Here is a 16,465-nt window from a genome sequence, read left to right as displayed (position 1 = left end):
GAGTGCTTCGGTCACAGCTGTCAACACGTGATCAGGGAACCCTGCTTTTCGCAGTCTTTCTACCTCGCCCCGAAAGCTCTCTTGCATCATGTGAGGGCACGACTTAGCAAGTGCGGATTCTAGAGAAAGGGTCGCAATAGCCCTCTTAACAGTTTTTGCGAACAGCTATTGCGACCCTTTCTCTAGAATCCGCACTTGCTAAGTCGTGCCCTCACATGATGCAAGAGAGCTTTCGGGGCGAGGTAGAAAGACTGCGAAAAGCAGGGTTCCCTGATCACGTGTTGACAGCTGTGACCGAAGCACTCCTACAGAAATTCAAGGGAAGGCAGAAAAAGACACGTAGAAAAGAAAGACCCGGGAATGCCAAACCAGTGGTTATGCCTTACATCCACAAGGTGTCCCATAACCTAAAAAGGGTGGGCAACAAGTACGGCGTCCCGATGGTGTTCTCTGCGCCTTGTAAACTGGCTAAGATGTGCCCTAAGGTCAGCAGCAGTGGCCCTGCAACATCCGGCTGTGGAACAAAACACGCCAAGCCCTTTGTCCGGTGTGCCACGGGTGTGGTCTATGAGATCCCCCTTTCTTGTGGCAAAGTGTACGTTGGCCAGACAGGGCGTTGTGTTAACGACCGTGCCAGGGAACATGAACGAAGTTTGGGAAACGCATCAGACTCATGCCTGAATCTACCCGCTCATTGCCTTTCTTGCAAGGACCAAAACGATGAGAACTGTGAGCCACGGCTTGACAAAATCAAAATTCTAACCAGGAGCAAAGATAGATTAGCTCGGGAATTATCCGAAGCATTTTTCATCAAGGCAAAAGGCGACACGTGTGTCAGCACCACTTCTGTCTCCCTGCATGACAGCGAATTCAGATTGCTTAAAAATATGGGACGAAATGCGTGCCGCCCTCATTAATCTACCTTAGCTGTCATCGTTGTCATCTTGGCCTTTTCTTTTTGTGGTCTGTCGCAGATGCACATGCGCTCACGGTTCGTTTTGTCTTATATGTTCCACGAAAAAACGTGTTCAATAAACATAGTTGGAGTCAGCGCCCGTCCTGTCATGTCTTCTGTGTATTCGTCCTAAAAGTTAGCGCTGCTTAAATTTTAACGAAAGAATATGCATAACCAACTAGCCCCGCAACGTGTTTTACTGAGTATGAGTGAGTGTGAATGAATGAGTGGGCGTCAGTGAGTGAATGAGTGTGAAAGAATGTGAGTGAGTTAATGAGTGTGTGTGTGAATGAGTGAATGAGTGTGAAAGATGGTGAGTGAGTTAATGAGTGTGTGTGTGAATGAGTGGTTGGTAGGTTTATGGGGTTTAACGTCCCAAAGCGACTCAGGCTATGAGAGACGCTGTAGTGAAGGGCTCCGGAAATTTCGACCACCTGGGGTTTTTTAACGTGCACTGACATCGCACAATACACGGGCCTCTAGAATTTTGCCTTCATTGAGTATGAGTGAATGTGAGTGAGTGTGAGTGAATGAGTGAACATTCAGAGTGAGTGCGAGTGAATGAGTGTGACAGTGTGTGAATTAGTGTGAGTGAGTGAGTGTGAATGAGTATGAGTGAGTGAATAAGTGTGAGTGAATGAGTGAGTGTGAGTGAATGAGTGTGACAGTGAGCATGAATGGGTGAGTGAGTGAGTTAATGTGAGTACGAGTGGGTGAATGAGTGAGAGTGTGAGCGAATGAGTATGAGTGAGTGCGAATGAATGAGTGAGTGTGAGTGAATGTGTGAGAGAGTGAGGAAGTGAGTGAGTGAATGTGTGTATGCATGTGTGTGTGTGAATGAGTGAGTGTGGGTGAATGAGTGTTAGTATGAGTCAATGTGAGTGAGTGAATGAGTGTGAACGAATGAGTGTAAGTGAATGAGTGAGTGAATGAGTGAGAGTGAGTGACTGAATGAGTGAGTGTGAGTGAACATTCAGAGTGAGCGGAGTGAATGAGTGTGACAGTGTGTGAATGAGTGTGAGTACGAGTGGGTGAATTAGTGAGAGTGTGAGTGAATGAGTGTGAATGAGTGAGTGAGCATGAGTAAGTGAATGAGTGTGAGTGAATGAGTGAGTGTTCGTGTGTTGCACAATTGCCATTGTGTGTTGTTATAGGTGTTATCTCTATGCATAATTATGGGGCCCTAAGCACTACATGTTCCTTTCTTATCATTCTCATTCTGCAGGCAGTGACGTTCATTTTCACCGACATGAAGACACAAGAACGACGCGAACACGCCTTCAACTGCTACAACAGTGCGTACAGAAGAGCTGGAGCCTTGAAGCAATGGCTAGAAATGGTAGGAGTCATTACAGCATGCTCCAAAAGAGAGGAGGCGATGAGTGCGTACTGAGCTGTGTGCGCAGGTCGTGTGCAGAATGCTTGTTATGTGTGAGCAATATAATTTTGCGCAGGGCCTTAAGGACCTCCTTTGTCAAAACGGTCCAAGCCGCACAATTCGGTTGTAGCCAGCCGAAAGCGGACATAAAATCGCGCCACTAGTAAGTGTAGGCAGGCACAATGCTACCTCTCTGAGCGCAGTCACAACACAGAACGGTGAACAAGGAAGGAGGGAGGCTCAGGGTGTTTGGTCAACATTTCGGCAAGAGAACTTGTCTTTATCTGGTCCAGACAAAGACACAAAGACAAGTCCTCTAGTCGAAACGTTGGCTAAGCACCGTGGCGCTTCCCCTCCCTCGTCCACTTTGTTTCGTGTTGTCAAGAAACGCATCTTCTTGCCCTCTCTCTAGCATGAGCGCAGTCTCAGGTACGCAAATAATAGTTGCATAAATTTTTCGTGAATTAGTGTCCCGTTTTAAAGAAGAAAACGAGTGAAAGGGAGGAGTTTGTATGAACTATTGAGAACCAATGCTGGCACGTGACCGAGCATATGAAGATAAAGGCCGCGTTACGTTATAGGAATATGCTCCTTTTTAGCACACTTCGCAAATCCATAGAACCTACAGCGAAAATAGAGCAACAGTGCTTAGTGGAACAGCTCTTAATACAACTTCGACTAGTGTGTCTCCAAGTGAACCGCCACGTCAGCACCTATAAAGGCAATCCGTGTGGATAAAAAGCTGCGTTAATGATAAAATATTGGGCTCTAGGTTGTTTTGAACGACTGTGCAATGAGCCACAATATTCCTTTGTGCTTTAAAGGTCGCAATTTGTGACACAAAGCACTAAAACATCCATCATCGAACGTTTGGGCGCCGAAGCGAAGGTACAGTCGCACCTATACTCGGTGTTTTAAATACTCGAACGCCATCGGGATCTTGTAGAAATAAACATACACTCGCCAAAAGTTTCGACGAAAAGGAAACACGACGTTTCGGGGCCCGTACGGGTCCCTTGATCACATAGAGCGCCGCATGGAACGACGGTGGCTTAAGTACGGTTAAAATACGGTTAACATTCAAACGGTTAAATAGTTAAAATTCAGTTCAGCCATCAGTACAATTTACCGAGGAAAAAGAAGGAAAAATCCCTTTTTTGATGTCCTCGTTCAGAGGAAAACCACCGTGCTTGAAACCTCAGTATATCGAAAACCGACGCACACCTGGAAGTACCTTAACTTTCAGTCCGCACATCCAACTGGTGACAAGCGGTCAGTCGCCAAATCGCTTTTTAATCACGCTTTCACCCTATGCTCGAGCCATGAAAAACGCCGCTGCGAAATCGACAAAGTGAAGCAAGACTTGAAAAACAATGGATATCCTCAGCAGCTAATGAAAAGCCAAGATCACTCCGCTCACACCTCCCGTCCTGGCCAAGAGCAGAAAAATGCAGAGGCCAAACGAGTGAGCATTCCTTATGCTTCTGGGGTAAGCGAAGCACTTTCACGCATTTTCAAAGGCTATGACGTGCACATTTCTCATGTGCCTACCAGCAGGTTCAAACAACAGCTGATCCGGGTAAAAGATCATCTAGATCTCTCAAGGTACCCGGACGTGGCATACAAGATACCGTGTCAAGCTGTGACGCCGCTTACATTGGCGAAACCGGAAACTTCAGACGCAGGCTCAGAGACCATCAGAATGACGTCACGAACAGCCGCTCCACATATAATGCTTTGGCGGAACACAGCGTATCAACGGGACACACCATCGGTTGGGACGAAGCATCAGTCATCGCCACAGAGAAAAACTTATCATCGCGCCTTCTTTTAGAATCTTTTCATATACATAACACGAAGCGTGCTCTTAACAGGACACGTGGAAATCTTCCAGAGATCTACAATCCGACATTACGCAATTTTAACCGTACTTAAGCCACCGTCGTTCCATGCGGCGCTCTATGTGATCAAGGGACCCACCCGTACGGGTCCCGAAACGTCGTGTTTCCTTTTCTTCGAAAATTTTGGCAAGTGTATGTTTATTTCGACAATGTTCGCCCCTCGCCAGACGGTATACCGTCAAACTCTGGACTATACAATCGGGACCTGTTAGTGCTTGTATTAGCGACACACGTGAACATGCATCCAACTGAACAATGCAATGCACGCTTTTAAGCGTTCCTTTGTTCTGCAAGGATGCGCCTGTCAGCAGGTCCCGGATAAGCGTGCAGTTTCATATCGATCTTCACGGATACACAATGAAACTGATCGTCGTTATCGGCAGCGAAAGTTTTCAAAATTAACCGTTCGAGATTTGCATATTTATTGCAAATACCTGAGGCGGCAGTCCGAATATGCGAAACATGAGTCTCGCGTAAAACAAAAAAAATACAAGAATGAGAACGATGTTTCAAAAATAGACACGGTATCGTCGCAATACTGCGCATATTCTAGGCGCTTCGTTATGCAAGAAAGTTCTGTTCAGAACTTATTCATTTGTCGACTTGTTTGCAACGCCCTCAGGATAAAAGAATTTACAGAGGCGAAGGTCGAACAGCAGTGATCTCAGAATGAAAAAAAGGGCACAAAATGTGTGAAGAAATACGTCAACATAGTAAACTGGCTCAAGTCACACCAAAACGCAATTACGTAGTATAGTTGAGCCCACTTACAGCGAACCCGGCGGCCACTGGATTGCGTTCGTTGTGTCCGAGGTTCGTAGTAAATGGACTTTTCAATTTGTTTTCCAGAAATACGAAGTCCGACGAAGCTGGCATTTGTTTCTCAGAAAAGTTCGTTATGTGTGTCGGCTTCTTCGAATGAGACCATTTCATGGAGCTCTCTAAGCTCTGCAGAGCGGTCATACGTATGTTTCTCGCCGAGATCAAGAAACAAGCAGCTTTAAGTACACGATTTAACTAATCGTGGTCAAAGCGTTCACGGCCACCGGTGGCAGGTCGGCCTCCACGTCATCGATTCTTGGCAGTCAGGGAGCGGTCGTACTTCGCTGCAATGTATTCGTCAGTGTATCACTTTTCAATGCTGGCGTCATGATCCGCACCTCACGAAGTCATCTCAGGCGAAATCATTTCCGGCAATTTGCGCATCAACAACGCGTTATTACAAATCCACATGCATCTAATCACGCGGCTGTTCAGCGCCGTCTTCAGCCGTTTATTGGCCCGTAAACTACGCTTTACGAAAGCAGTTTTCGATGCATGCACTCAGCCGTCAGCCCCATCCACACGGCCGTAATCATTTCCACAGCGGCGAAGAATGATTTGCGAACCGGAACGTCGTCATAAATTGCTATCGGCATGCGCTGTATTGTAACGCCGATGCTAGGACATCTTGAGCGCGTGAATGACGCCCATGTCTGGTTGCTGTCGACTTGCACTTTTTCATTTGGTGGCGAGAAGAGTATTGTCACCACAGGCAGAGAAGGAAACAGGAAAGGAAAGAGAAGGAAAGGAGCTCCTGATTTTTCAACGCGATAGCGTTAAGGAGCTCGTGTCCCAGGAAATCCGGCGTCGTCGACCGTGAACGAAAAATCGACGTAAAAGCCCCAGAGAAGCAAACTAGGAGGCAGATGGGCCACCTAGGTCACGTGATCTTGCGGCGTCATCACAACCTGCCCACCTGACTGTGGGCGAACTGCCCACCATGGTGGTAGTTAAATTAACGGTTGGTCGCTCAGCAAGAGCAATCTGGGTCGCGCAAGGCCCACCGGTGGCAGCACCTGCCATCGCAGGGCAGAGGCACATCGCTTAACCACTGCATCACTGCTCCAGGAATGGTATGATGACTCCCAGGGATCTATGAATGTAGAGAATAACCAATTTTGCACGTAAGGGAATTAGCCCATTAAGCTATCGCGTCGTACCCTCAAGGCGGAGCTTAAGTGTCCCCTCTAATTTTTTCCGCTATGTCATGGTTCAACTCAACAAGCCACTCGACGAGAAAATCGTGCATCGTCCTTATGAAACTTGCGCGCTCCTTGAACAACAATAAGCGGCGCATTAGCAGGCCTTTGCGGTCGGCCTGTAGCGTACGAAAGCGTATACCTCCCAAAGTATCACATTTTGCTAGACTTGCCGATGACAGAGCACAGCCGCCGGTCGCAGCCGTTCATCTAAATAGAACTCGTGCACAGGCGGTGGCTACCACTAGCGCGAGTGCCGCCTTTCAATACATTCGTTTTTGACGGCACCATTTGGTAAAACTGCGCCGTTTTGGCGGCAGTGTCTCGGCTTTCCTATTTCCTTTTTAGGTCCCCACATTCTTTCCGAGGACAGGTGTTACGGGGGCTCCGAGGCTCGGAGGCGCTCTTCAAAATCCGCGCTTGCCGGATGCGCCGGTTTTTCGACTGCGGGGCCGAATCATATGGCGCCTCTTCGTTTGTTATAACATAGTTAAGCTTGTTCGTTGTATTTGAGATTTAGTCCCATTGCCTATAATGCACATTTTCATGGTAGCACCACACTCGTTCGTAATAAGGGAGCACTCGTTATAACTGCGGCCGTTATAAGTAGGCTCGACTGTACAGGGTATTTCTAATAAGGAACTAATTTCTAATAAGAGAGTAGTTACTCCCTTATTAGAAATCTACTCCACCTTTGGGAATTCCCTTAAACATTTGTCCTGCACGGTATCTGGTTGACTAAAACACTTTCAAAGTTTGTTCCACGCGTGGGAAATTATTGCGTCACAGTCTTAACGATAACACAGCTAGAGCTCAGTGTCACTTTCTTCTTCCGGAAGGTGATCAACAACATTATATACCACGACCTCGCCATCCTCGAAGAGCGGTGTCGAGAGAAGTCCGCGCTACTGAGAAAGGAAAGGATACGGCTTATCAAAGATTCCGTCAAAAACGCCACTGGGAAGGAGATCAAGCTCGACGGCGGTAAGTGAACACATAGCAAGTGCTTTTCTGTTTCGTGCACCAGTGGGTTACCCGCCAACGCGAGTTACCCGCCAACAAGGCATTTCAGTAGCCATCATGGACGCGTGTGACGTAATAACTTTTGTTAATGTACATGGGTGCCTACTTTAAGTGGGTGTGAATAATTAAAAAAAAAACTGTGAAAACTAAGACAAAAATACACAGCGAAGAGCGGACAATATAAAAACATGAGAGAGACAAGAGAGAGACAATATAAAAAAAATACAGGATAGGTTTGAAATCCGGATCACACATGTACCATAATAGGTAGCGTGCGCAGAATTACATAGCCCAAATTTCGCAACGAAAATAGCCTTACGTAAACAGTCAGAAGATTTCTAGCTCACCACACTTGTGAAAATACTCATTTCGATAGTATGCCCACGTTATAAAAAGATTCAACGTGCTGTTACTGCTCTACGTTCACCGTTACCGCAACTGTCCGGCGTTGGCACCTTGATGCGCATGCGCACTTCGCGCCAGCTGTGAGCGGCACCAGTAAACTTATAAAGCTACGACGCCACACTAAAGCGTTGCACTTAAACGGCTTGCACACCGCAGTAAAAGGTGATGAGCATACGGTCTGCCGAAAAACTGGCTCTGTGTTACGCGCCTAGCCCTCTTGTTCTATTAAAGACAATAACGAATCACAACGAAACAAATGGCTAGCTCGAAACTTGCACGGTTACAGTCTACGCGCGGAATACTGAAGCACTGTTTATAAGGTCTATTTCAAGAGAACTGATTCATGTAAAAGTAAAACACCCGCACGTTATGGCGGGCCCGTGCATATTCATCATATCTGAATGTGATCCTGGAAGTCTCCTCTGTGTGTCTCCTCCATTTCGACTTCATAGCATCCATGCGATGAATTCTGCATGTCGTATGACATAGAGCTAGTAAAATTGTGCGCCCAATTAGGAGCTCGTACAACTCCAGCAAGCAAGAAATTCTTAGCTATGGGTACTGGCTGAGCCCAAAAATTAATTTTAGAGACAACCACGGAGTTTGTCTTCAAGCCGAAGATGCTTGCTCCTTGTCACTTACGTAAAACGCGCAAAGTTCTTTTTTTTTACTCTTGCCTCCTTTTTTTTTCATTTTACTCATTTTCGTCAGTGCAAACATTCCATAAGCATGTCACTACCCCACGTCTACTGACTGCTGCGTCGCTCAGAGAAAATCGGGAAAAAAAATATCTCGGCCTGACCGCCCCATTCTTCGGGCTCAAATTTCGCACAGAAATGGCATTTGGCGGTTAGTTCTGTTTCATATTACGTTTGGGTGAGGTACTTGCCTGCCTCACTCAAGAATAATTGGAAATCTCCATCGTGTGCGGCGACGACGAACCGAAACCGCAAGCTTTCGCGGCATTTTCGCAACAATGAGTCCGGTGGCGCCATCAAACGACCTCCGGGCGAACGAAAACAGTGCCCTGCAGGGTGGCTGCGGTGAAACGCATATATATAACGCAAGGTGCGGAGAGTGGGGCAGTCGCGTACAAACAATGTTTTCTGCCCCAATTTTGATACAGTAGCGGAGAAAGCACTTTCAACCCAACCGTGCAACCTCTTTCTCCCTCTTGCGTTTTGCCACAGCCTCAACTGTAGTGCGCTCGTTCCTCCGGTTGGCGTTAACGGTACCCGTGCTGTGTAAGCTTATTTCGGATCGGAAAAACATTTATTGAGCTCTAGAAAAGAGATCTTCGCGGCTTCAGACGGCGTCTTCCGTCTTCATTCACAGGGTTGGTCTCCTAGTCCAAGGCTCCACTGAGTACGGCCATCTCGCGAGCTCGCTCTACTAGGCACCTTTGGCCTTTCAAGCTTACGCTGGAAAGCATACTCTCCCACTGCTCCGCACTCGGGTTTTTCATTCTATGGGTAGTTGGAGGCTCAATCTTTTGACAGGCCCATGATATATGGTATAAATCTGATAATATATATATATATATATCTGGTATGATATATGGTAATCTTATTTTGGTCTGCCGATAGCGCCAATAATAATAATAATTGGTTTTTTTGGGGGAAAGGAAATGGCGCAGTATCTGTCTCATATATCGTTGGACACCTGAACCGCGCCGTAAGGGAAGGGTAAAGGAGGGAGTGAAAGAAGAAAGGAAGAGAGAGGTGCCGTAGTGTAGGGCTCCGGAATAATTTCGACCACCTGGGGATCTTTAACGTGCACTGACATCGCACAGCACACGATGTCAGTGCACGTTAAAGATCCCCAGGAACGATGAAGATTTTAGAATAATTCTGACCGAATTAGGCAAGTACCCCATCTAAACGAAATTCAAACAAAACTGACCGCCAAAGCCACCTTTGCGCGAAATTTGAGCCCGAATAAGTGAGCGGTTCGGCCGAGGGAATTTTTTTTTTTTCTGAGCGACGCAACAGCATCGGTTGCTGTTGCGTTGCTCAGCGCAAACATTTCCACGCGTTCTATGTTTGCTTAGTTTTCAATGATCTCGTCCCATCTGCAGTTCTGAAACGCTCTAAATAGGGGAATTATAAAATGTAGCTTTTCTTTTTTTAATCAGCCGGCCCGCTGTATGCCGTATACGTTCACGTCGTTAGTGTAAATCTTGAAGCTATCAGGACTGAACGCGTGTTACTTAGTCTTTATCAAAAGGCTTGAGATATTCGTACAGCAACAACTATCAGTTAGAATTCAACGGTGCACGATGATCAGGACATCAATAAAGAAGGCAAGAACTTAACACAGCCCTGGCTACTTGTTTCTGGCTTCTAAAGGATAATCGCCCTAGCAGTATAATACAGCATCGTGCAACTTTATCGTGACAAATGTTCACGCCTCGACCACTAGCTCGCTTGCAACAGAAACACGCGACGAACTGAAAGCCGCTAGTGCCAGGTTGCCGCAGAAGTTCTAGTTCACTCCAGCAGAAGGGTGGTGGTGGCGCCATCGAATGACCCGCGCGCATTTGAACGCTCGTCTCGGCGCTGTTCGCGTCGTGACACTTTCTCCTGCACGCAACAGATGGTGCCACCACTGTCCTTTGCAACAACAAAAAACGCAACGGAAGCATGCCGTGCCATGGTTGAGACACCAACTTTTTTTCTTTCAACTAATGTAACATTCAGGCTACGACAAATCAAAAGTGACCGCCCGTTCCAAGGGTAAGAGCCATTTCATCATCACCATCAAAGACCCGGCGTTGGCGGTTTTTGGTTCTTCAATCTCGGTGCAGCCGATTACGGGTTTGCATCATGCGCGGTTGAGCCAGGTACAATCGTCGACCTTACTTTTGAGACAAAAGTAACCGCAATATCAAGCTCTGTGCGCAATTTCATCGCGAAAGAGCCAGAATGCGAGGCGGGAAAATTTAAAAAGTCTTCACCATAAGGACGCACAAAAGTAAGAGTGCACAACGACGCATCATGGAAACAGGCGTAAATACCCTCAGCAATGAGGCAAACAGATATAGAAGTTCTTGGCCAATTAACTGCTTAGTTCAAAATCTGTCAAATGCAGTTGTGTCGAATGGCATCACAGGCTGGTATCTCTACGAGAGCATTTCAGTGCTCTCAATGCAAGCTTGTATGAAAAATTGCAAGCATCATGTAATTGTCTCCTTTATCTATCCCGCCTTATTATTCGAAGATATAACTGAAGTGCTCTTTTTCCAGTCGATTACAGTATGGATGCAGACACTGATCCTTTCCAAGAAGATGAAGTGGCACAGTTGTTCTATGCCGAAAGAGCGCTGAGCAGGGTATGTACCTCTTCCCTGTGTTCCCATACTTTTTTTTTTCTACTTGCTGACTACTGTGTACCTTATACACTTGTGTGGGCTGTCACCTCTGAAGTACACAAGGACAGCACAGGTAGACGACTAATTTGAAGCACTGGAGAACAAAAAAAAAAAAGACAAATGTCCCATCTGAGAGCATTTGTAGCGAACCCCTGTAGAGCATAGGCAAGGATCGGCCGAGCTCCAGAACCATTTGTGGACAAGGACGACAACCGACAGGTGGCTCCTAGCAATGCTTCCTCGCAAATAGTAGTAGTAATTAACTTTATTGGCCAAATGAGCAGGCAAGAGTCTTCACCTAGGCGGACGACATCCTTAGTCCAGGAGTCTGTGGGCCCTGGTCATTTGCCACACCCTGCCCAACAGCATAAGCTGGACCTCAGGATTGGGGCTGGTTAGCCGGGCCTCCTACTCCGATTAATGGTGCCACAGCACCAGTTCCAACGTCCGAAAACTAAGGGAGTTTGATTTTTCGGCATAACATGTGAACATGAGTAGTACTCCAGACCAGAGTCACTATAACCACTGCATTGCACTTAGTTCCGAAAAAAGACAGCAGAGTCCTTGTGAAGCTTTGTGCGGTGTCCTAAAACAGCATTAAATGGGTGAAAAAAAAGTAAGCAAAAAGGAAAAAGAAAGTGATGTTGAAAAATCGCTGCAATGCTTGCCAAATTCAGAACAGCAGTATGGACAGTTGAGCTAGTTGGTAATGCACTGTAGAAAATTAGTGCAAACAGACAAAAGAAGCCAAGAGCAGACACTGCTCAGCTGTGCGTATTTACTTCAGTTAATTCCTAGTACCCTGAGAATTTTTCCAGTGCTGGTTCTCCCAGAAGCTTCCAGCCCGCTAATGAATGCGCTTGTGGTGTCAATTCTTTGCTTTGCTTTTCATCTGTTTGCACTGCATTTTCTTCTAAACAGCTGCGAAAAAATATTGCACTCAAGAGGGGCAAGCACTATCTCCGCAAAACTACCCTTGCTACAGCAGAGTTGAAATATTTGCCTAAGCAGAGATGCTTAATGCGTTCACTTTCAGCAGAGCTCACTGATGACGCCGGACAACGGCCGAATAACGGTGCCAACACCGGTTCCAACATCGGATCTCGCACCGCTGCCACCCACTGAGAAGATATTTGGTGAGTTAATGCTTGGCGCCTTGCCTTGCATCCATGTACAGTCCTTTTAAAGAATTTCCAGACCACCAGCTTTTATACTAGGCACTGCAGCGCAGCTTGCTGCACTGCGATGATGATCTCTCTAGGGTGAGAATAACTATCATCTTGATCAATTCAGATCTTGAAAGGTCTGGGAAGGTTCCGTTGCATGACCCACCAGAAGAACCAGAAACCTGATCAGGACCCTTGAAAAGGACGAAAAGGGGGCGTGCAACGTTGCATGCCATTGTCAAATGAAATTATGCATGTGATATCCTGCACTCCAAATGATGTTCTGCGGTAGACGGACACTGTACTGTGTCACTGTTCTTTTCTTGGCAAGCAGGAAAAGTGGTGGAGCTGCGTCACCAGCACAACGAACAGATGAAGGTGCTGAAGAGAGTGCAAGAACTTCGTCAGGCCCGACTCAGCAAAGCACTGCAACGAAAGCTCGAAGCACGTCGCCGTCGGAAAAGCACAGCGTCTCATGCAAGGGAAGAATGATGAAGACCGACATACGTTGTTTCAAAGCTGCTGGTGACGGCAAAAAAAAAAAAAGATGTTTTGTTTACTCTTTTGTTGTTTTACTGTTTTGGGAGCTCTGTCCTCAAGCAATTGCAGTGATATGCAAGAAATGCTTGTTACAATGGGCCTCGAATTAATTTCCAAGAAACAGCTCTGGTTCGCTGAAAATGTTTCATCGTAACCACCGATTCCGTAAGATCTACAAAAAGCAATGCATTCTATGAAAAATCGACTGTAGTGCTGCGGTACAGTGTGGTCGGCACTTTGCAGTCATCTTCACCAGTTCAGCACATATTTTTATTTAAATAAGCAAACTGAATTCATGCTATGCCTAGGCTAGCCCACTGCAGGAATGCATATGTGTTGTTCAATGTTTTGACCTTATGCACACACAAGGTATAACATAAGGAAGGTTTTCATTAAAGAAATATTTATGCACTTGTTCTGTTTCGTTACTTGTAAGCAATCAGTAATAACGTTGCATAAACATGTCTGCTTAGAGTCATCACCTCTTGTCGGCATCTTGATGAAAGCAGTTGTTTTAATTTCATTTAGGTACTTTTCAATTGTGTCGCATGTTCCAGGTGAGGTCAGTCTGGCGGATGCAAGGAACAAGGAGGCTAGCGTAGGCACAAGCATATTTATACACATTTATACACAACGAGCTAACCGGACACACAAAAACTATCGCAGAGGGAAACGTGAAGAGGGAAACGCAGACACTACAAAAACGTATGAGTGCTGACAAAAGCAGCACGTGCAAGGGAGGCTATGAATTTGTGCTCGAACACAACTGAGAATGCATCACGAAGAACACTTTGAATGTTCCAAAAGCGTAAAAATCTGCAAAGTTTTCAAGGAGTCTCTCTTTGGTCATCTTGTGAGGATATTGTGCATTGATGAGCAATATATATCTCTTGTACAGAGACTTTTATAAAAATCCCTATTTCCTTCTTGTACTTCGCTGTGTAAGATATTAGAGCCAATGGCTCTGTAGTTATGGTGCTTGGCTGCTGATCTGAAAGACACATGTTCAATCTCGACTGTGGCAATTGCATTTTGATGGAGGCGAAATGTAAGAGGGCGTGTAGTGTGCGATGTGAGTGTATGCTAAAAAAAAGGCCGCCACCATCTGGAAGACGTTGAGGTAACGGGCGTTAGCTGTTTGGTTTACTAAATGAAGAATGCACCCGTCAAGATACGTCCCAAACGGAACTTGCTTGAAAGTGGGCCTAGAATTCGGCTTACAGAGCGATATGGCAACGCTTCAATTAGGAATTGCATGTATACTATGTTTACCTATTATTTAATTGTGGTTTTATTTCTATACCACAACCCATAGGTTTTATTTGCCTACCAAATTCGGTACACAACTGTCCCCGTATGGGTGTCCCTTGTCCGAGTATATATAGCAGAACGAATGTATACACATATAGCGGTTCCGTAACGGGACAGTCTCCCTCCCATTGTAGGATATTTTTTGGGGGTGAGGGGGGAAAGGGATTGGAGGGCACAACCAATTTTAATGGCCGGCATCTTGGATTAAAAAAACCGAAACTATGCCGGCATTTCGTCCCCTGACGTCATTCTCACATACTTCCACCCCTATTCACCATATTGCACCGAGACATCACTGGCACGCGGCAGGTGGTTGTTTCTACAATGCGATTGTAGATAGCACTACTAGTTTCCATGCGAGATATGCTGCTTTCTAGTTGCTGCCACAGAGGGCGCTGTGATCTCAGGGTGGTAGCAGACCCCACGACGCCTAGAAACGTGACGAGTAAGAGCTAACGCTCTTAAAACCCCAGGTGGTCGAAATTATCCGGAGCGCTCCGCTATGGCGTCCCTCATAGCTGAAGGCCTAAATCACTTTGGGAAGTTAAACCCCATACACAAGAAAGCAACAAGAAATTACAGCCAGTTTTTAGCAACACTAACTGCAAGTTAGCTATTACATAGGCAAGTATTCTATGCATAATCTTCTACGACCTGCATACCAGCTGAAAGGGTACCCGCACAGACCATGCAAATATCATCTCCCTGTTAACATGATGATGATGATGGATTTTGATGGCGCAAGGGCATCTATGGCCAAAGAGCGCCATGCCACAAGGTATTTTCAAATTCTCAAGGTGGGGTCGAAGACCCATTTCCCAAGCATTTCACCCTAAATAAGCCGAGCACCAGACCAGGGGAAAGCTTGTACCCATTGTATCGCCGGTGGGTACCCGGCGGCACTGGGGATCGAACCCCGCACCTCCCACATGTGAGGCGGATGCTCAACCACTTGGCCACAGCTGCGGTATAACCCCTCCCTGTTAATACTCTCTCCTATAATGACTCGTTCTAAGGCAACCTAATCTAGAACAATGATGGAGGGCACTGCCAGCTGAATTATAGTATACAGCACTCCTTTCCAGATTTTGCTCTTTCCAGTCCTGTATTCATGCGATTCTTTCGTTTCCATTTATTGTGTCCAGTTATCAGTCTCAGTTTTATGCACTTTCTTTACGATGTTCATGGCAACTTCCCTTTCCTACTTTTTGCCCGTGTAACCTGTCGCAAGCATTCGTCTTTTTCCTGCACAATGTGTCCATGCTTTTACTGTACAAGTACCTCATGAATTCAGCTGCTCACCTCTTCACATCTGTTTTTCTTATAGCCAGATACAACTCAAGAACGATCAATGCGGTATGTGTGCCTCAAAAGATGCCCTCCAGCCAATGACTACAGATTCTCATGACGTCGCAGTTAATCTGCGGTTAATCCCCTTACATCTGCCAGCCCCCAGCAGTGCATTAATCACGTCATGACAATCAGTAGACACTACTCGCAGGACCTCCTTAGAGGGGCATTTGCCACCAGCTGCGCGAGCGTCATTACCCCAACACTGTCAAAGCTTTTCAACCAGCTGCTTTGCGTCACATTGTCCAAATAGTCCAAACCACTGTCATATCCACTAATTACCCACTCGTGCACTCTTTAGTGCGCGTATCGTAGCACGACGCCATCTATCGCAATGGCTATTTAAGCTCTCAGTTTCCTTCTCTGCACTCATCTGTTGTGTGTCGTCATGGTCGCGTGGTAAGCAAAGCGACCTTCATTACAGACCTTTAGCATAAAGTGTACTGCCACAACTTGCCAAGTGCTGCCAGCGCACATGCAGATTGCCCTGATGGGGCCAGTCGTACCGCAGCTGCGGGCACACCTGCTACATCGGGATTATCTGCGCACATGCAGCAGCTGTACGCGCTACGCTAAATGTCTATTACTTGTTCCGAACACCGACTCCAGCTATAGCATAGCAGCGCTATCGATTGGCCAGGCCAACCAATGTGTTAACGGTGCAATGTGTGTGTCTGTGTCGAAAGGCTAGCAGAAAGAGCTGCCACTGTAAAATTGAATTTTTCCACCAAGGTCTTCGTAAGTGTGCAAGTTGAGTGCAAATATGCTAGCAGCAAAGGTAGAACAGTATTTACTCCTGCTTCCAGACGTTATAACATACCCCACATGAAGTGTAACTTTGGATCTAATAGTAGCCCATTAAAGGGACACTGAGGGCAACTCCATCCAATTATTGTCCACAGTAAAAATTGATTATCAGGCTCTTTATGGCTATGCAGACTTTTGTACGGAAACAAAAAGCTCATTTATCACCGAGAAAATTGATTTCAAAATCTTTCCGCCAGTCGATTCAAGCTCACAGCACTCTTAGCGAAAAGGGGGCATA

At 46.2% G+C, this 16,465-nt stretch overlaps 1 protein-coding gene across 2 annotated transcripts in view; it reads left to right on the top strand.

Annotated features, from left to right (window-relative positions):
* The window catches only part of LOC144094635 (uncharacterized), a 45,709-nt gene extending 32,571 nt beyond the window's left edge, over positions 1-13,138 (top strand). The window contains exons 8-12 of one of the 2 annotated variants that reach the window (XM_077628558.1): positions 2,181-2,294; positions 7,095-7,239; positions 10,929-11,014; positions 12,093-12,189; positions 12,554-13,138. In XM_077628558.1, the coding sequence (XP_077484684.1) occupies positions 2,181-2,294; positions 7,095-7,239; positions 10,929-11,014; positions 12,093-12,189; positions 12,554-12,711 (600 nt within the window). In that variant the 3' untranslated portion in view covers positions 12,712-13,138. Of the gene's footprint in view, positions 1-2,180; positions 2,295-7,094; positions 7,240-10,928; positions 11,015-12,089; positions 12,190-12,553 lie in introns of both variants that reach the window. The other variant, XM_077628557.1, reaches the window with a different exon arrangement.
* Positions 13,139-16,465: the final 3,327 nt, after the last annotated feature.

The sequence above is a fragment of the Amblyomma americanum genome, chromosome 6 (assembly GCF_052857255.1).
Source record: "Amblyomma americanum isolate KBUSLIRL-KWMA chromosome 6, ASM5285725v1, whole genome shotgun sequence".
In the NCBI taxonomy this organism is placed as follows: Eukaryota; Metazoa; Arthropoda; class Arachnida; order Ixodida; family Ixodidae; genus Amblyomma; species Amblyomma americanum.
The sequence above is the reverse complement of the archived record's forward strand: the minus strand, read 5'-3'. Positions and strand labels throughout refer to the sequence as shown.